The following is a 20,602-nucleotide window of genomic DNA, read 5'->3' as shown; positions in this document are numbered from 1 at the left end:
TTCAGGTTTTGCAGGCCATGTGGTCACTGTCGCAACCTGGGTGGCAAAAAGCAGCCGTGGATATTGCATTACTGAATGCGCATGGCTGGGTTCCAATAAAACTTTATTTACACAAACAGGTGGCAGGCTGGATCTGGCCCGCTGGCGATCAGCATCCATTTGCCTAGACCTAGAAAACTGCCTGGAATCCAGTGAGTGTCTTAAAGGGTTAGCTATGAGCGTGTGTGTTAGAGTGTAAGAGCAGGTATATCTGTGCACGCGTGTGTGTCCACACACACCTACATGCTAAGCATGTGTCAGAATGAGTGTAAATGCATCTATATGTGGAATCAGTTCAGTCCTCCTGTAAGACAAGGCAATGGGCTCATATCTGCTAACACTTCCCTGCAGCTACCTAAAGGCCTTCCTGCTTCTATTCTGGGGAGAAAGGGAAACACAGCACGAAGCCAAGAGGAGAAAGAGCTGGTATGTACCTATCATTTGCATCTGGGTTAAGCTTGGAGGGAAGCCATCCCCTGTCAGTGGCCCGGCTACTGTAGGGCCAGCAGCCCACGCCTTCCTGTCTGCTGAAAGTAGAAGTCAGTCCTCTGGGGAGTGGGGGAGGGGACGCTGTAAAAATGAAAAAAGGAAACTGGAGCTTTTAAGGAGGGGCTTGGGAAGTGGGGAGAAAGCTGTCCCCCCCCCCCCCAATGGTGGGTGGCTTTTCCAGGCAACTTGCAAACATCTGCCTGCTGGTTTCATTTTGATCTTCCACTGTGGGCCTCATGAGGGGGGACTTCCTGCATGACTAGGCTCCTTGGCTCAGTTTGCAAGGGCCAGAAATGAGTGGGAGTGATGTGGCCAAGCAGATGTGGATTCGAACCCCTGTCTGTACTTACTATGTGGGGCACGTGACCTCATTTTGCTGAGCCCCCGGTTTTCTCACCTGTAAAGTGGGACACCTCCTAGGAATGTTGCACTGGTCAAGTGAGGGCAGCGTGTGCCAAGCATCTGGCTCAGAGCTCTGCACACAGTTAAGTGTTCTGCAAGGGTGACACCTGGAGATAGACCCTCATGGTTAGGGTGCTGGGCTTCAAAATTTCAGGGAGGCCTTCTCTAATCCCCCTGGGCTGCTGTAACGTCCCTTTTGATTTACAGAGTCGCAGGAACCTCCTTCCTGCAAAGCATTCACCTCCACTAGTTATTGGGCACTAATTGGCATGCTTGTTTGTCCAGCGCCTGTCTCATCCAGCACACTGAAGGCTGCGGGCAAAAATGCGATAGAGTCTGTTTTGCTAACCACTCAATCAATCCCCAGTGCCAGTGCGGGCCCTGGCACAAAGTGGCACTCGGTGATTATTTACTTCGTGAGTGAACAGAGATGGGTTTCATAAAGGAAGTCCCTGGGGTCCTTGAAGAGGGCATCTTCTCCCCATCTAGTACAAACACAAGAATCTGAGGGGCTTGCAATGGGATTTCCCCAAAAGGGGTCATGATAGGAGCCCTCTTCCACATCCTGTGGCAGGACTACGTTTGGCTGGGCTTCTCTGCTGTCACCAAGAGTCCCAACGTTTCAGTTTGCAAGGCTAACATCACAAAGGCTTCTTTTGCTCTCGTGCAAAGGCCAGTATGAGTCAGGTGACTGTCAAGGGCAGCTGTGCTCTTGGTACTGACTCAATTGCCATCTTGTGCTGCCACCATATTCACGTGTGACTTTTAGCACCTCTGCAGGACCCCTGCCCATTGCTGGGAACCAGTTGATCCTGCCTGACTGCATCGGGGCAGGAAATACAGTGTTACTTGGCTGGCAGGCGTGCCTCCGCTGGACCTGGGAGGGCTCAGACTTCTCAGCTAGGACACGGGTCTGGGTTTAATGACAGGACAGCCAAATGTATTTTGGATACTTGGAAAATGGAGATGCCTACTAATTAGAGTGCTTTTGGAAACCAGGTATTTCTCAGAGGGGAAAATCATCAATCATCACAAATCCTTTGCTTAAGATAGAGAGCAGTGTTTTCAGCCTGTGGTTTTCTAACTGTGCAAAACCCCAAGGGCACCCCCATCTCCAAATGCCACACCATTGTTCTCCATGGTTGAAATATGTCTTAATGGTTTTATTTTGATAAGGATCGACAGTCACCCATCAGAGACCTAGCTCCTAATTCGAGGAGACCAATGATTAAATAAACCGTGAAGTTAGAGATCTTTTGATGAGATAACGTCATTAAAAGCTTTTAGTTTGAGTCTGGCATGCAGTAGGACTCCTAAATCTCCCCCCCACACACACACACCCAGCTTTATTGGAAGATGCCTTGATGGACTTTAATTTTTTGTAAGTGCCAGCTCAAAGTCACTGCCCGGAAGATGGTAGTGGGGGGAGGAGGGAGGCTAAGACAAAGTGTGGGCAAAACCACTGAATATTCATGAAAGGAGACAGCATTTTGTAAAGACAGGCTGTATATGACGTGTGTCCTCTCTAGGCTAGAAGACAAAAAGAACAAGGCCAGTGTGCCTCTGAATAAAGAAGCTTTTTTTTTTTTTTTTTTTTTTGCTGAGAAATTCCAGGATGATTCTCCAATGCCTTTTAGAAATTAATTTTTTCATTTTGTTTCCGTCTCCTTGGGGTTGGAGAAAAGAGGAACTGCCAGTGGGATTAAATTCTATGCCCGAGTAGTGATATTTTGCCCTGTGTCTCTCAGCTGAAGAATTCCATTCTGGACTCTTATCATTTCACCTCCACCACCACGTCTTCAGCTGTCTGTCTGTCACAAAGCATCCTTCACACATACCAGATGGTGGTTCTAGCTTCTCTGACCTCAGGGCAATCTGACTAAGGCCCTGTGGTTCACGACCCTGGGTGCATTCTAGAATCATCCAGGGAGCTGTAAAAAGCACCCATACCTGGACTTGGACTGTACTCCCTGAGTTTCTTTCTTTCTTTCTTTCTTTCTTTCTTTCTTTCTTTCTTTCTTTCTTTCTTTCTTTCTTTTTTTTTTTAAGATTTAATTTATTTATTCATGAGAGACACAGAGAGAGGCAGAGACACTGGCAGAGGGAGAAGCAGGCTCCATGCGGGGAACCCAACGTGGGACCTGATCCCGGGTCCCCAGGATCATGCCATGGGCCAAAGGCAGGCGCTAAACTGCTGAGCCACCCAGGGATCCCACTCCCTGAATTTCTGACCTCACTGGGCCAGGATGGAGTCCTGAGTGTGGATAATTTATTTTATTTATTTATTTTTTTTTTAAGAAAGAGAGAGAGAGGCAAGTGTGGGGTGGGGTGGGAGGGAGAGAGAATACCAAGGAGGCTCCACACCCAACACAGAGCCTGATGCAGGGCTTGATCTCAGGACCCTGAGATCATGACCTGAGCCAAAATCAAGAGTCAGACACCTAACCAACTGAGCCACCCAGGTGCCCCACCATGTGTGGATAATTTTACAAAGCTCCTCATGGATTGTTTTAGAGGGATGAGAACCACGAGCTTAAACTTTCCACCCAGGACCCAAGCAACGGAAATGAAATATCATTTGAGAAATGAAATAAAGAGAAAGCTTGTAAGAAAATGATATAATTTGGAAGAAAGAGATATGGGGGATGGTGGATCCTCTGTCTAGATGTCCCCTCTCTTGGGAACAAATATTCACAACTACTGCTCACTCACAGACCTGAAGGACAGGAAGCTTGGTGGTGGGGAGGTGCTAGGCAGAGTGCTCAAGGGTGACCCCTCCTTAAGAAACGGATTCACCTTGGGTGGCTTTATGGGTTGAGTGCTTGACTCTTGGTTTTAGCTTGAGTCCTGACCTCAGGATCGTGGGATCGAGCCCCATATGGGGCTCCATTCAGAGTCTGCTTGTTTCTTTCCCTCCCCCTGCCCCTCCCCCACACCTCAAATAGACAAATAAATAAAATCTTTCAAAAAGAGGAAAAAAATGGATTCACTTTCCTACTGTTCCAAAGATGATGGAGCACCACTTCGGGGACAACCGCTAAAATTTGGGTAGCATTTCTCAATTTCACACACTTTACCCTTTGATGTTCCCAACAAGCTTATAAAGGACAGGATTACCCACCCCACCCCTATTTGGCAAATGAGGAAATTAGTGTCCAGAAAACTGACTTGCCCCAAAAGATTACAACCACTGAATGGTGGAGCTGGGACTTCAGTTCTAACATTTACTGAGCATTTATTATGCAAGGACTAAGGCAAGTATAAATCATAGGATTATGAAATTATATATTCCCTAATTACTTCTTTGACACCATCTTCTGCTATTCCCTAATTCACCCCTGAACTGCTGGCTGCCCACCTCTCGGCTCTGGCTGACGCGGCAAAGTAAGCCCCTATTTGTTTGGGGTTTTCTTGTAAGATTTTATTTATTTATTCATGAGAGACACACAGAGAGAAGCAGAGACACAGGCAGAGGGAGAAGCAGACTCCCTGCAGGGAGCCCGATGCGGAACTCGATCCCAGAGCCCGGAGATCATGCCCTGAGCCAAAGGCACATGCTCAACCACTGAGCCACCCAGACATCCCAAACTCGTTTGCTTAAGTCACTACATGTTAGGTTTCTGTAAGTTGGCACCAAATGTATTCCTAACAGATACCGTTTCCTACACGCCCTTCATCACTGTTGTTCTTTTCCTTAACAATTGAACGCACCACCCAGCAGTTCAACAGGAGCTGGCATGTGATCGCAGCTGATGCTCGGCCACTCTGGGCACATGGAATCCACGTCTCCGTTGGATTACCTTAGAGACCTGTGGCATTTTATCACCTGAATCAGCACTCTCGTTTTCCCAGCCTCCGTTTATTTTTACAAGAGAAGGGCAAGTGCAGGAACATAGTCTAACAACTGTGTCAACACATGGCATAAAGATGGTGACACCAGCCCAACTGAACCACTGAGTGGTGGGCCAGCCCCCCACTGCGTCAGCTCACGAGGGAAATCCAGATTCTTGGGGCCAAGTGGTTTGGGGTGTCAGTCAAGTACTTGTATCAAAGTCTGGGCGTTTGAAAGTCAAATGTATAGAAGTCAAGGGCAGCCTGTATGGACTTCAGTGGCCGCACTCATATGCCTGATTGTTTTTAAGCCTCCAAACCAGTAAGATATCACTGAGCCACGACTAACTCAGTGGCTTAAAACAATGTCTATTATTTCTTGGAGGCTCCAGGCCAGCTGAGTCCTTCTCCTAATCTGGGCCAAGTGTGACTGGTCTTGGCTGGATTTGTTCAAGGGTTTCAGTTTGTTGTCAGGTCATTCTGGGATGGCTTAATGAGTGCGTCCCACAGGTGGCTGGTGATGAGATTGGGTGACAGGACTGATTAGATCCCATGAGCTTGCATCCTCCAGCAGGCTAGTTATTCCCACAGTGGCAGCAGGCCTGCAAGAGAACAATCAGAGGCAGACCAGGCCAGCAACCAGCACATCCCTTCCGCCACATGCTATTGACTAGAGAAAAGTCACAAAGTCATTTCAGTTTCACGGGTGAGTGAAAAAGGCTCCCCTTCTTGATGGGAGAGACCGCAAAGGCATTGGTATGGGAAGAGAAGGAAGACGGGGGCCGGTTTTTGTAACCAGACCACCAGAGTTCCCAGAGTGGGAGCTTTTCATTGAGTGGATCGCCGTAGACATCAAGGAAAGAGATGAACAAAACTGGAGGAGCTGGAGAGATGGTTGAGTGGATAAAAGGGAAACACCCCCTCCAGTGGAGAGAGAATGAGCAGCAAAAGGAACAGAGGGAAGAGTTTAGAGAAGCAGACTAAATCAAACTACTATTCCAATAATTATGTCTCAAAAAAAAAAAAACAAACAATAATTATGTCTCTACTGACTGCCCATTTCCAGTGGTTAAAAACGTTAAACACAATCTCACTAAATCCTCACTCACTGCTATGAAGGAGTTTCTACTATTAATCCCATTTTATAGATGAGGGAATCAAGGTTCCAAGAGGATCAGGTAATTTGTAGAGAGACACACAGATGAGGAATGCAGGACCCAGGACTTGAAGACAAATCTCTTGGTGTCAAAAGCCCCGGCCCTAGCCAGGACACTATTGTGTCTTTCGGGCCACTTGTTTCTGTCCCCACCTCGGGCCCCCTGCCCAGGCCTGGATTGCTGCGACATCTGAAGACATCCCAGTCTGATTACTTCATCTGGAGATGTCCTAGTCTGATTACTTCCAACCAATTTTTTTCTGTAAAGAACCAGAGAGTAAATATTTTCAGGATCCTGTTGCAATTATTCAGCTCTGCCAGCGTAGGTTGACTTCAGCCAGGGATTGTATATAAACGAAGGGGCATGGCTATAAAATTTTATTTATAAAAAATAAATAAATTGCCTCCCCCCGCCCTTTAATCCCTTCTCCACCTCGAAGCCAGAGTGAGCCAAACTGAAATGCTGAAACGTGACCCTGCCATTCCTTGCCGAAAGCGGCTCACCAGTATCTCCGGGATCGTCCAAGCCTTTATCGTGGTGTACGACCCTGTGATCAAAGTGTGGCCCCGGGGCCAGCGGCGTCACCGTCACGTGGGGGCTCGTTAGGAGAGCAGGATCTCAGGTCCCAGCTCAGACCTGAATTAGAATTTGCACTCCAGCCAGACTCCCCCGTGATTTGTACACTCCAGTGTGAGAAGCTGGCTTCAAGACCCCTGTATCCTGGCGCCTTCCTCCCCCTCCCACTTACCTTTTGCCACTGGAGCCACCCCCTTCCAGCCCCCCAACCACCTTCCAGCCAAACTGAAATGCTCTGCTCTTCTCTGTCCTTGATACCTTGGTCTCCTGCCCACCTCCCTTCACTGAGAAAATTCCTCCCTACCTCTAGATCTCAGCTTCGATGTCCCTTCTTCCAAGCAGCCCTCCGTGAAACCCCTGAAATGCACGAGGTACCCCTCTTCTGTGTTTCCACAGCCCTTCCTCACCACTACCCACCACACTGCATGGAAACAACGGAACTGCCCACCTCTCACTAGTGGTTTGCGAGCTCCTGGGAGAGAGACCCCACCTGCCTGGGGTCATTTCTATAGGCATCCTAATACTGGGGACAGGAACCACTCAACAACTACAGTTGGAAACTGTACCAAACACACCTACTGCATCTCCCCTGGGCAAGTATCCCCCACAACTACTGTTTAATCAGCCTGTGGCTGCAGGTTCTCGAAACGTTCACCTGGCTCCAAGACTTTGAGGAGTCTTAGCATCTCCAAGATTCCATCTTTCACTAAGCCCGGTGGTTTTTCACGATTAGCAAATGTTTACCATTTGGAGAGGGCCCAAGGGCCTAAGAGATTTCGCAGCAAAATTCTTGAGCAATAAATTAGCCACAGGCCACGACTTGAATTGTGTTATGGGGTGTGTGTGTGTGGGAGCCAGGCAGAAGGTTCTAGGCAAAGAAAAAGACTTGAAGGCCGGACCCCCAGGCTGCAAACCTACAGAGCTAGGAACTAACATTCTTGCCCACCTGTGTACCGTGCCAGCTGTGTGCAATCATTCCAGTGTCGCTGAGCAAGAAAAGACTCATACACCCAGATGCTGGAAGCTGGTGAGCTTGTGTCAGGAATCATAAGCCAGTGTGTCCACAGGTGCCCTTCAAGAAGAGGGGACCCTCCCCAAATCTGACATTCAGTCCATAGATTTCTACAAGTTCCTTTATTAACAAAGCAAAGTATCAAAGAACAAGGCCCCCCCAAAGACCCAAAAGATTAAAAGTGCAAATTTACTCCAACCTGAAATAGAAAACAAATATCTGGCCTCAACTGTGCGGGCCATGGAAATTTGGTGTGATCTAAAACTCCTTGTAATCACACGACTGTAGCAGCGGGATCATATCTGATTAACCCTTTGGTCTCTGTTATTGGAACAAACCATATACTATGACTGCAGCCGACAGACTGCTTCATAATACACAGCTGGGGGTCAGAGTACACATTTAAAATAACAATAAAATAAGAGGAATGTTTTAAAGTCAAGTCACTGAGTCAAGGCACATTTTTTTTTAAAGCAAAAGGTGCTAAAAATATTCCTGAATATCTGACACTTTAAAAACCAGATTACACATAAGTTTTTTAGTCTATTAACACTGTATAGATGATTACATATTATCTTCGCCCTCTCCCACCTTATACTTGCTAAATTCCCATCAAATCATGTGCTATGTAGGTATAAAAGAAAATAAACAGTAGTGTCTAAGTAATAGACGTGAGATTTAAAAAAAAAAAATTAACAAACACCAAGATTATAACACTGAACTTCCTTCCCTCTCAAGGCTCACTGGAAATGTTAATGGGGGTAAAAGAGATGCTATGGAAGCAGGTTAGGTTAATTCCTTTGGAACGCTAGGATGTCAGTTTTGGTGGGAGCCATCCCAGAAAGGGGTGGAAACATCTGATCAAAACAGTGTTCTTGGCAGTGGGAATGGTAGCAAACCCAAGAAGGTTGGCCTGAAGACCCAGCACTGGTTTCCTGGGGTCCACGGCCACTAACTATCACCGCTAAGCCACAGCTTGGGATACTACTAAAAAAAATAATAATAATTTAAAAATAAGAACAAATAATACAAATAAAAAAGAAACAAGTTATTCTGCAATCCTTCCTGATTACTCATCTGTGAACTCGGACAGAGCCAGAGGAGTTGAGCCTCAACTCACCAGGAAGGAAATGCCAAGAATCAGCCCCCAGTGGTTTGCTTGGAGGATGTAGCTGGACAAGAACAGCTCCAGAATCGAGGGTCCTTCTGGGAATTGTGAGTTAAGTGTTATCTGTGGCCTTGTTATTTTTTTTTTTTTTTTTTGGTTTGTTTCTACAATAAAGCTTAGCTCTGAGCAATAAGGACTTGAAATATCACACCCCCAACTATGTATAACAATATCACCATAACAATAAATATAACTTTAGACATACTTGGAGGGTCAACTGTATATGGCAGGGGTCGCAAACTGGTGGCGCCAGGCTCAAGCAACTGTTCTATTTGGCCCATGTGGCGTTTGGGACAATTTAACATTAGTTTGTTTAAAAATGAGTAAGTTTCTTTAAAAAAAAAAAAAAAAAAGAAAGAAATCCTGATTTCTGGTCCCTCTCTCCCTCTCCTTTTCCAGCACAGAGCTGAACACTGAATGGCTGCCCCACTTAAGAATGGGCACAGTCCCCACCACCCACCCACCCCTTCCCATAAGGATCTCCCTGCCTTGCTTCTGCAGGCTGCTGAGTTTGCGACCCCTGCTTTGAAATAGCACATACCTAAAAATGCCTTTCCTACCCAAACCTCTTGCACCCACATGTGATTTCCACTCCTGGGCTCTCCTTTCCTTTATCTCTTCCCTCGCTTCCCTCTGAAGGCCTCCCTCCTGAATTTTTCAGATTTCTTTTGGTTCCCTTGTTCCTAATCTCCCTTCTTATAGCTTCTTCCATCTCCTGTTGCAAAAAAAACATCTTTTCTCAGCCCACTAGCCTTCCAAGATGACTCCCAAGACTGGTTGGTCAGTGGGAATAATGGAAGGGTGTCTTGGGGCAAAAGGGCTGAGTTGTCCTCCCCAAAACTTTTCTTCGGGCACTGGCTGGACAATTAATCTTTTTTTTTTTTTTTTTAACAAGCAATTTTGCAGTTTCTTGAATAAGAATATTTGCATACATGAATCTCTAGTACCAAGTATACACCAAAAATGTGTACATTTCAGATCAAGGATGTGATGGAGCCCTGATAAAATACAGAATTTAGCTTAGTTTAAGTGCCTCGGGGCAGCCATCACACCTGGCTAATACGCCTTATTATTTCATTTGTACACAGTACATGTTTGGGATCGCTAAACATTGATCAAAATTGATCGAAATCTCTGAGTTTTGGTTGCCATGTACAGAGAACAATCGCTCAGCATGGCCCTTAAATAAGACATTAATATTTAAAAAATTCACAAACACAATGCCCCACTAATTAAAACATAATAATAAAATTTTAAATTCTTGAGGATGGATGAGGCTTTGGGTAATTAACCTGAAAAAACATAACGAAACCACTACAAGAACAGAATGTTACCAGATTTAAACTTCAAAAGATGAGTAAGATTAAAAAAAAAAAAAAAAAAAAGGAACCTATCAGCTGAGCTGGAGACATTTGGAAAGTTCAGCTTTTAAAGCTTTATAATTCCTCCAATAGCCTTGCTGCTCCCACTTCAGTAGACTTAATGACTACAGGGGGAACTGTGGCTGATATGGAAACATTATAAATATATATTTATATATGTATATATATGTATATAAAGATCTACTTACTCTTCTCATCTGTTTTAAAAAGTAATTTTAAGAAACACCATGCAGTTTATATCTTTGCAGAAGCTGGTAGACCGATCCCTTTGCTTGAACTCTGTACCTTATGACCTACCACTGACCTTAAAGGCTGGGAATGACCTTTATGATATCAAGAGGAACTGTCCTCAGAACAACCTCAAAGAGAAGGCATGACATTTGCAACGGTTTCTCTTACAGTCCAAGGTTGCAAAGGATGTAAGAAGTCTCTGCAGCCCTCGTAAGGATTCCCTGCAAATCATTTATTCCCAATGGTTTCCTGCAGTGACCAGATAGATCCCCGAAAGAAAGTTTAAAGAATTCCCTCAAAATAACTCAGAAGTTAAACCATGGCCCTATCCAGGTGGCTACTTCTGTCTTCCAAGTTTTACCTTTAAGAGTCTAAGGAAATACATGCCTTTGCCAAAAAAGATTTTTTTAAAGTCTCAAAGTCTAACACTGGGTGGGAGTGGTTGCATTTTCTATTAGGCAAGCAGATGATGGACTACTCCTAAACCTAAGCTGAGTTGGGGATATGTATGTCCAAAGAGAAAAAACCAGCACACTGCTGGCAAGAGCTGTCACCGCCCCCCTCCTCCCCCTCACTCGCTCTCCTTGACTGACTGCTGACCGGATGGTCAGAGAGCATGGAGCCCAAGATCCTGAGTTCTATGGGAAATGCCTTACAAGACCTGGGCTGAATCAATCGCTCCTCCGAGCTGGCCTTAGGATCGCTTACAGGCTGCCAATGGCAATGGGAGAGAAACGTGGTAACCACTCACCATCACTGAGCAGTGGCCGAGAGAGCTAACTCCATGCTAGGCACTACAGCAGGCATTTCCTCATTATCTCATGAAGCGCAGAAATTTCCATGCAGAAGAGTTTGTTCAAAAGGCTTCAAACAACACCGTATCTGTCTCCAGCCAGCAGCAAGCTCTGATGAGTCACCTTGATAGGCAAACACTGATATGCATCTTTCTCAAAACCCAACATGTTTTGAGTCCTGGCCAGTGTTGTCCTCTAAACATGTTCTCTTTTGCTACTTTGCACCCTACCTGGCTCCCCGTGGGCTCTTCTGCTACGAATGGGTGTTGACTGGTACATATCCCAGTGTGTGCCTGCAGGCAGGTTAAGCAAGCCTGCTTTTTAAGACTGCACATTTCTTAATAACAAAAGTAACTGGTCTCCCTTTGGGATGCAACACTTGGCCCTGGCAATTACCACAAAATGAAAGGACTGATCAAAATAAAGTGCTATCTGCTCTGGAAGTTTCTCTAACCAACTCTTCACTGCCTCTCAACACCTGTGACTTAATTCTTTGCAATCCTGTCAAGCAGCCCTGATTGCACCATTTAAGAAACACATTAATATCAATGTGAATAGTGGAAACTGTTCCTCACAATATGAGCCCCTAGAATAGAACTTAAATTCCAGTTGTAGACAAAGATTCAGATTTTTTAAAAGACAATCAGGAACCCAAAATATAGCAGGCAGTTAGAACAACAACAACAAAAAAACCCATTAGCTTCTTTCAGTGAGGGGAGGAAGGGCGGCAGAGATCTGGGTCTCGAAACCTGACAAAGGAACTTTCTCTGTAGCTAGTTCTTGCTTCCTTTATTGGGCTTCCCTAGAAGCTGGATCCTTCTACGGAATCATTCCACACAAACCAACATTTTGAACCAACTCTTCCCTGCTGGTGTTTGAGGTCTTTCTGTAGCTTGCTCAGGACACGCTGGTGGGTGTGAAGAAGACACCATAACTAGACTGGATTGCAGAGCCCGGGGTGACATTTAAGCCCCCAAATGTCACCCTCCGAATTTTCCAACACCCTTGGCACCTCATTTCCTTGCATTAAACTGGCTTCATCGCCCTCCCCACCCTACGGGGTGGGAGAGGCTATAGGAGCATTAGGCCTGGCGGCGCACTGTCCAGGTTTAGGGCTGATCTTCAGGGAACCCCTGCGTGCGCTGACTCCCGGGTTGAGGGCACATGTCCAGGTAGCGAGGACCCCCGTAGACCCGGAGAAGCTGGGGCAGCCTTCGCCATGTGGACAGCAATCGCGCCGCCGCAAGTTCCCGGGCGTGCCTGTCGAACGCTGCCAGGAGGTCGACTGGGGCAGCTTCCCGCAGCACCTTGGGCAGCGGGCCGACCTCGGCAGCTGCCCCTCCAGGGCCCAGGACGCAGTGGAAGAGCGTGTGGCGCCGCAGCAGGCAGTCCCGGAGGAACTGTACTAATTCTCCCAACCGCTCGCACAGGTGTGCCTCGTCCCAGCCTTGACCCGGAGCCCCCTCACGCAACAACACCGCCAGCAGCGCCGTCTTGAGCACGTACGAGGACAGGATGCGTCCCCACTGGGTGGCGGCCGTCGGGTCCAGCCCGCGGGCGCCCAGGTCTCGCAGGGCTTTAAGCAGCTGCAGGCACTTGAGGTAGCAGGCACCTGGAGGGGCCCGTTCCTGCAGCCAGCTCAGCAGCTTCTGCTCCTGGCGAGCGGTGTTCACGCCCCACAGCGCGTCCGTGCGCAGGCCTCCCGGGAGCTCCGGCAGGGGCCCGACGAGCGAGGGGGACGGTGACGGTGGTGGCGCCACCAGGAAAACGCCATCGCCCACGTGCACAGCGGGGATGAGACGCACTGCCATGGAGAGGCGGCAGCAGCCGTAGTCGGTGCGGCAAGGCAGGATGTGCAGGGTGGGAGGCTGCTCCAGGCCGCCGGGGGTCAGGCTGACCCGACAACGCCCCTCCAGGCTGTAGCGCACAGTGGCCAGGGAGCGCTGCAGGTGCGCCTGGAACCAGCGCAGCACCAGCGAGGCGGAGAGGTGCCGCCGCCCGAGCACGTCCACGCAGAAGCCGTCGGCGAAGGGCCTGCAGTCCCGGAGCCACCGGCTCGCGGGGGCCCCCGGCGGCGCCTTGAGCGCGCACACGAAGCAGCCGAGAAAGGCCGGGGCGAGCGCCGCCTCCGCGCCCAGGCTCCGCGGCTCCAGCGCCACCGGCGGCGGCAGACGCAGCGGCACCAGCACGTCGAAACCGTCGGGCCGCCGGATTTTATGCTGCTCGTAGGCGCTGCCCACCTGGATGAAGTCTCCGCGGAAGGCCAGGGCCAGCGCCCCGCCGGGGATGGGGCCCGGGGACCCCCGGGCGCGGCCGGCGCGCACCAGCTCGCCCACGATTCGGCTCACGTGCGCCTTGCTGTGGCCCAGCACGTGCGGGGACAGGCGCACCTCGTGCTCGTAGTAGCTCTCCAGCAAGATGCCCAGGCTCGGCTCTCGGAAGTGCCTCGGCGAGAAGGTGGAGTGGCTCCCCAGGCGAGGAGCCCCTGGCAGGAAGCGCTGCCGGACGGCGTGGCGACAGCGCAGGAGGACGTAGCCGAGGAGGAGCAGCACGGCCACCTTGAGCAGCGGGAAGCCGCCGTCCGCGCCGTCGGGGGGCTGCGCGCGGGCGCCCCCGCTTCCCCGGAGGGCATGGTACAGGCACACCAGGGCCGTGCAGAGGCCGGTCACCAGGGGCCAGAAGACGCGCAGGTTGAGGGTGTAGTGCACCGACATCGCGGGCGCGCGGGGCAGCGGCGTCCGTGCGGCCCGGGCCGCGAGCCCCGGCGGCGCCCCCGGCCCAGCATGCGGGCAGCGCCCCGGCGGCCCCGCGGCCCCGGTCTCCGTCGCCTCCGCGGCGGCCGCCCCCTCGCACGGCCGGGGGAAGGCGCCCTCCAGCGCGGCCTCCTCTCCCAGCCCAGGCGTCCCCCGCAGCCGCGCGCGGCCCGCCCTGCGCTCCCGGGCCCCGGGCCGCGCCCTGCGCCGGCGGCGCGCTCCGTCCCGCGCGGCGGCCCTCGGCGCCCGGCTCCCCGCCCCGCCCGGCCCGGCCCGGCCCGCCTCCTACCCCGGCCGGCGCTCCGGGGCTCCCCGGCGCGCTCTCCCCGCTGCTCGGCCCCCGGAGCCCCCTCTTCCGAGGGGAGGCGAGGCCGCGCCAGCGAGCGGGGAGGAAATGCCGGAGTCTGGCGGCGCGCGCCGAGCCGCCGGGCGGCGGGGCCCCCTCCCCGGCCTCCGCCTTACAGCGACGCGGGGCGGCGGGAGGGACTTCAGGGCGCGCTCGGAACTGGCTCCTCGCGGGCCGCCCCTCTCCCCTCCTCCCCGAGGGCAGGCCTCGGAAGGCCCCGATTCCGGGGCGGTGGCCGCGCCCGGGGAGTCCTGCTCGCAGAAAGTTACGCTGGGAAGTTGAAAAGGAAGAGGAGAGGAGCTCGCCCCAGGGCGTCCCTCCCCGCCCCCGCCCCCGCCCCCGCCCCTGCCCCTGCCCCCGCCCCCGCCCAGCGGGTCGTGGCGTTGGTGGCGTGGCAGGCGCGGCGCCGGGCCCTCGTCCACGCCCCGGATTGCCTAAGCACCTACTACGTGCCAGGCTGGGAGCTGGGGGCGCAGCAGCCCACGGGGTCAGCCGAGGTCTCTGCCTTGGGAGAGCCTCCAGCCTTTCTGAAAAAGGAAACCAAAAGAGAAAGGATCCAATGCTCCGCAAGAAACGATGATGCTGTGCTGGGCGGCGAGAAGGCTGAGAAGTGGGGGCTGCCCCCCTGGAAGCCCGAGGCTCCCTGAGGGCTGACGTGTGGCCTGAGGTCTGAATGCGGGGATGCGGGCCTTGGGAATAGCAATTTATTGTCCTAAATAACAAGTCTTCTTCCGGAGGACTTGCTGTGTGCAGGCACTGGGCTAATCACGTTACACATGCTCACTCCTCTTGTTAATCTTTTTTTTTTTTAAGATTTTATTTATTTATTCAAGAGAGAGAGAGAGAGGCAGAGACACAGACAGAGGGAGAAGCAGGCTCCATGTAGGGAGCCGGACGTGGGACTCGATCCCGAGTCTCCAGGATCACACCCTGGACCAAAGGTGGCACTAAACCGCTGAGCCACCCGGGCTGCCCCTCCTCATGTTAATCTTATAAAATGTACACTATTATCTTCCCCATTTTTCAGATAAGGAAACCCAGGCAGAGCCAGCTTGGGCCGCTTGCCCAGGGCCACACAGCTTTGGCAGAGTTGGGCCTTGAATAGAGGCTTCTAGCTGCAGGGAAGCCAGGCGGCAGGACCACGGGGTCCCCTCCTCAACTGCTGGGAATTCATCCAGGCCTCTGGAAGCTTTGTTTTGTTTCATAACAGGAGTACGCCCTGAAATAATCTGGAGTTGTTTAATTAAACTGGATTTACTTAAATAATCACCTTTATTTATTTATGTTCATTGCACCTTCCCCCCTCCCAACACCATTTAATGAGAGCAAAGGTGAAAGGCATTAAAAATGTCAGAACTCAGCTGCCATCTGAGACTCAGGACACAGGGGATGGCTCCTGAGTTAAGCATTGGGATGAATCCCAGGAAATCCTGGGTTGAGCTTCTCGGAGCTACGGAGACCTGCTTTCAGATCCCATCTCTACTACTATTAGCCATGGGCCCATTGCCTACTTGTCCGGGTTCTTTGGCTTGCGAGAGAAAGGAATACAGCTAAAAAAAATAATTTACTGTGTCAGTGTTAAGTGAGATGTCCAGGGAATCCTGGTACAGTTGGATCCAGGTACTCTCCATCCCCTTCTGAGCTCTGCTTTTTTCTGAGATGGGGGCACTAGGCTTTCTCCACATGCCCCTGGCTGCTCTAGCCTCACGTTATCCTCATATTAACCTCAGTGCAGGAGGAAAAGAGAGCTTTTCCTCAGAGGAAAAGCTGTGCTTGCCTGAAAATTGTAGCAAATGCCACGCCTAGAGATAGGCTTGAGACGTATCCTAAAAGTGACCAAGCCTGGCTGGCTTGGTTGGTAGAGCAAGTGATTCTTGATCTTGGAATCGAGTTTGAGCCCCATGTTGGGGATAGAATTTACTTTAAAAAAAAAATTTTTTTAAAATAAATACATGAAAGTGGCCAAGTTAGACAATGCACTGATAAACCTGGGCTGGTGCTATGGACTGTTGTGTCCCCTCAAAATTCATATATTGAAACCCTAGGGATGCCTGGGCAGCTGAGCGGTTAAGCATCTGCCTTCAGCCCAGGGCGTGATCCCGGAGTCCCAGATTGAGTCCCCCATCGGGCTCCTTGCATGGAGCCTGCTTCTCCCTCTGCCTGTGTCTTTGCTTCTCTCTGTGTGTCTCTCATGAATAAAGAAATAAAATCTTAAAAAAAAAAAAGAAAAAGAAACCCTAACCCCCTGCTGTGACTGTATTTGGAAACAGCTTTTCGGTGGTCATTAAGGTTAACTAAGGTTATAAGGATGGGTCCTATTGCAACAGGACTGGTGTCATTAGAAGAAGAGGAAGGGGCACGTGGGTGGCTCAGTGGACAGAGCCTGACTTCTGGTTTCGGCTTAGATCATGTTGTCATGGGTCCTGGGATTGCAACCGAAGTGGGGCTCTGAGCTCAGTGGAGAGTCTGCTCAGATATTCTCTCCCTCTGTCCCTTCCCGGCAAGCTGCATTCGTACACATGCGCACTCTCTTGCTCTCTCTCTCAAATAAATAAACTAAAAAAAAAAAAAAAAAGAAGAGGAAAATCTAGAGGTCTCTCTCCATACATACACACACACTAGGGAAAAACCTTGTGAGGACACAGCAAGAAAGTGACCATCTGTGGGCCAGGAGGAGAACTTGCACCAGAAACCAGACCCTCTGTACCTTGGACTCTCCAGCCTCCTCAATTGTGGGGAAAGTAAATTTCTGTTGGTTTAGTCATCCAGTCTATGGTATACGGAGTCCCAGCCGAACAACACAGTTGGGGGTGGGGTGAGCCCTGTCCTACCCCTGAGGACTGTGGGAGGGATATCCCCCCAAGAAAAGCCGCAGCGCCAGTGCTGGAAGAAGGGAGATGCTCTGGCATGCAAAAACAACAGGTGGCCACCAATTTTGGATATATCTCTTAATCTCACTTTGCTTCAATATCCCCTCTAATCTATGGAATGGGGGCAATATTAACAGGGTACTATGTTCTCCCAATCGGAAATGGTGGCGTGTGTCTTCAACCATATCAGAAAGGGCAACTCTCGGGGCACCTGGGTAGCTCAGCAGCTGGGCATCTGCCTTCAGTTCCAATCATGATCCCGGGGTCCTGGGATCGAGTCCCACATCAGGCTCCCCGCAGGGAGCCTGCCTCTCCCTCTGCCTATGTCTCTGCCGCTCTTTCTGTTTCTCTCTCTCTCTTTTTTTTTTTTTCTTTTGGAGATTTTATTTATCTATTCATGAAAGAAAGACACATGGACACCCTGGGCCAAAGGCAGACACTCAACTGCTGAGCCACCCAGGTGTCCCTCTCTCTATGTTTCTCCTGAATAAATAAATACAATCTATACAGAAAACAACAAAAACAAAAAAGGGCAACTCTCAGCCAACATTTTTTGTTGTTGTAAAAGACCAGAGAATAATTATTTTAGGTCCTATCGTTGCTCCGACTACTTGGGTCTGCTGTGATAGGCCAAAAGCAACTGGATTCATGTCCCAGGGCTGCTGTGACAGAGAATCAGTTTGTGATTCTCTGTCACAGGGGAGGGGGAGGCCTTGAAATAACAGAAATTTAATCTCTCACAGTTCTCAAAGGCAAAACTGGCTGATGCTCCCTCTGAAAGCTTTAGGGGAGGACTCATCCTGTTGCTGGTGGCCCCAGGCCTCCCTTGGCTTGTAGCCCCATCACTCTGCTCTATTCCCTGCCTCTCTCTTCCTATAGGCTTCTCCTCTGCATCTGTATCTTTTCTTTTTCCATCTCTTGTAAGGACGCTTGTCACTGGATGTAAGCCTAGTGAGCTCATCCGGAGATCTTTAACTTATTACACCTGCAAAGATTCTCTTCCCAAAGAAGGTCACAATCACAGGTTCCTAGGGTTAGGATGTGGACATAACTTTGGGGGCGGGGGGAGGTGTATTGGAAGAACCTCGGTTTTCTTTCTTGGGTGTCTCCTTTACTACTCACACTGTAGACCCTACTTCTGACACTTCAGTCCATCAAACCAGGCCCAGGTTTTCCTGCACGACAAGCAATTCTTTGCCACGCCAGCTGGGTGTCCTACAACCTAACCCATTCTGACACTCTCTACCTGGAGATGGTATCAGATCCCACAGGTTAAGAGCTCATTCCCCTGAGCCTGTCCCCACACTTCAGATGCCAGTCATAAATAGTAGGTCCCCAGCTGACCCACTACTTCTGTCCCACTTGGCTACAAATTGGAGGCTCCCATAACCCCTTCCTTAGGTTTGATTAATTTGCTAGCAGAGCTCACAGAACTCAGGGAAGCATGTTTACCTATTTATTAAAGGATAGGATAAAGATCTTTCTGTCCCTGTGGGGTGGGGGTGTCACTCTTTAAAGGGTGCCATGTCACCCTCCCCGTGCATGCATGTGTTCACCAACCTGGAAGCTCCCCACACTGTGTATTATTGAGATTTTATGGAGGCTTTCTCACATGGGCATGATCAATTATTAACTCAATTTTAGCCCCTTTACCATCCCTGGAGAAGCGGTGGGGTTGCTGAAAATACCAAGCTGCTAATCATGCTTGGTCTTCTTGGTGACCAGACCCCATCCTGGAACCATCCAGGAGCCCACCCAGAGTCACCTCGTTGGAACTAAAGATGTTCTCTGTGCTGTTATCACCTAGGAAATTGCAAGGGTTTTAGGAGCTCTGTGCCAGGAACCAGGAGCAGAGACTAATACATATATTTTCTGTTATTTCACAGTGGGCCACGATTCACCCCACTACACTGCATAAATGATGTATCACCGTTACCTTTTTTCCTGCCTATAATCGGTTTCCATAGCTCATTTCCTCCAAAGAGTTCAAGGTACAAGTAAGCCTCAGAACCTTGCCCTTGGAAAATCTACTGTATGTGTCAGGACAGACACAAAATCACTTATTATTAATTTATTACACACCTCTGTGGGTTCTCACCTTGTAGCAGGCAGGAATGCAAAGGAAAACAATCAAGATGCTCCATTCACACAGTGTGGGTGGATTCTGAAAACTGTCACCCTTTCAGTGGCTTTCGATAATTATTTCCTTAAAAAAACCTTTAATGTTTACTAGCTGACAAAGGCCACTCCTGTTTTTTATTAATAGATCAGCAAATATATACCAAAGTCCTTCCAGCATTTCTGATATGCCAGGGGTATGTTCCGTGGAGGAAGAATGCCAACACTGATGAGAGGAAAAGAGAAGGCGGAGGTGACTCATTTCTCACGGGGAGGTTTGGGGAAGGCCCCCGGGGACGGGGACGAGACATATGATCAGGCTTTGAAGGATGGGAAAGGACATGATGTTTAATAAATATCATGTGCCTCCCAGACACAGCCCTTCCTGAGCAGCATCTCCTGAAATAGTCAGAACAAGCCCAGTGAGGCAGGTGCTGTTATTAATGCCCTCTTGCATATGGGAAAAGTGAGGCTAAGGGAAGGTAAGTAACTTATTCCAAGTTACACAGCTGGCAAATCCGACCCCAGAGCTGAGAGCCCAAACCTGGCGCTTTCCTCCCTTTCACACTGTAAAGGGTTTTACAGCACAGAAAGGGGGACTCTGGGGAGCAGGTTAATATATATATATATATATTTAAGATTTATTTATTCATGAAAGACACACAGAGAGGCAGAGACAGAGACAGAGGCAGAGACAGAGGGAGAAGCAGGCTCCATGTAGGGAGCCCAACGTGGGACTTGATCCCGGGATCACGGGATCATGACCCGAGCCACAGGCAGATGCTCAACCGCTGAGCCACCCAGATGTCCCTTATTTATATTTCTATGTCCCCAACCAGATGATGAGGTTCTTGGAAGCAAGGACTTTGCCATATTCCACTTGGTATCGCCAGCACCCAATGCCATGCTTGGAACTTCAGAGGTTTGTTGAATGAATGAATACGATTTTGAGCAACAGAAACGCAGGGAGGCCATTTAGGGCAATGGCAACAGATGATGCAATGCACGGAGGTCCAGGAGCATGACAGTCGTGGGGAGCAGGACATCAGTCCTGTTGTTGTGAGAGTCTGGAGTGTGTGAACAGACACTGTGGCCTTCACTGGCCATGCACTCCAGCCTTCTCCAGCGAGACTTCTTCTGCATCGGGAGCTGGAAAATGGAACACAGTCCTGGATTCCCTGGCAAGACACCCACTTTGCTAGTATGGCTGGTGGCAAGGGTGGGGTGGTTCTGCTACCCATGCCTGGGACTTGATTCCATAGGCAGCTGTCTGGTGGGGACAGAGGCAGCAGCTCCCATGATGGCCAAGTTCTGCTGTGTGGCTTAGGAATCTTTTCTGGAAGCTGGGTTCAGAGTCTTTCCTGCAGCTTTCTCGGTGCCTTTCTAAACTGTATACAATAGATGAGTTATTACTATTCCTTTAAAAACTTCCTG

The 20,602-nt window shown here is 49.9% G+C and overlaps 1 protein-coding gene across 1 annotated transcript; it reads right to left on the bottom strand.

Moving 5' to 3' along the window:
* Window positions 1-7,609: 7,609 nt before the first annotated feature.
* ITPRIPL2 (ITPRIP like 2) lies at window positions 7,610-13,861 on the bottom strand. Its single transcript, XM_035717468.2, has one exon. The coding sequence runs from the start codon at window positions 13,793-13,795 to the stop codon at window positions 12,191-12,193; it is 1,605 nt and encodes a 534-aa protein (XP_035573361.1). The 5' UTR covers window positions 13,796-13,861; the 3' UTR covers window positions 7,610-12,190.
* Between the last annotated feature and the right edge of the window lie 6,741 nt (window positions 13,862-20,602).

The sequence above is a fragment of the Canis lupus genome, chromosome 6, assembly GCF_003254725.2.
Source record: "Canis lupus dingo isolate Sandy chromosome 6, ASM325472v2, whole genome shotgun sequence".
In the NCBI taxonomy this organism is placed as follows: domain Eukaryota; kingdom Metazoa; phylum Chordata; class Mammalia; order Carnivora; family Canidae; genus Canis; species Canis lupus.
This window is presented reverse-complemented; position numbering and strand designations above follow the sequence as displayed.

Excerpts from the sequence above, each read along its gene's own strand:
- ITPRIPL2 (XM_035717468.2), bottom strand. The coding sequence starts at position 13,795 with ATGTCGGTGCACTACACCCTCAACCTGCGCGTCTTCTGGCCCCTGGTG.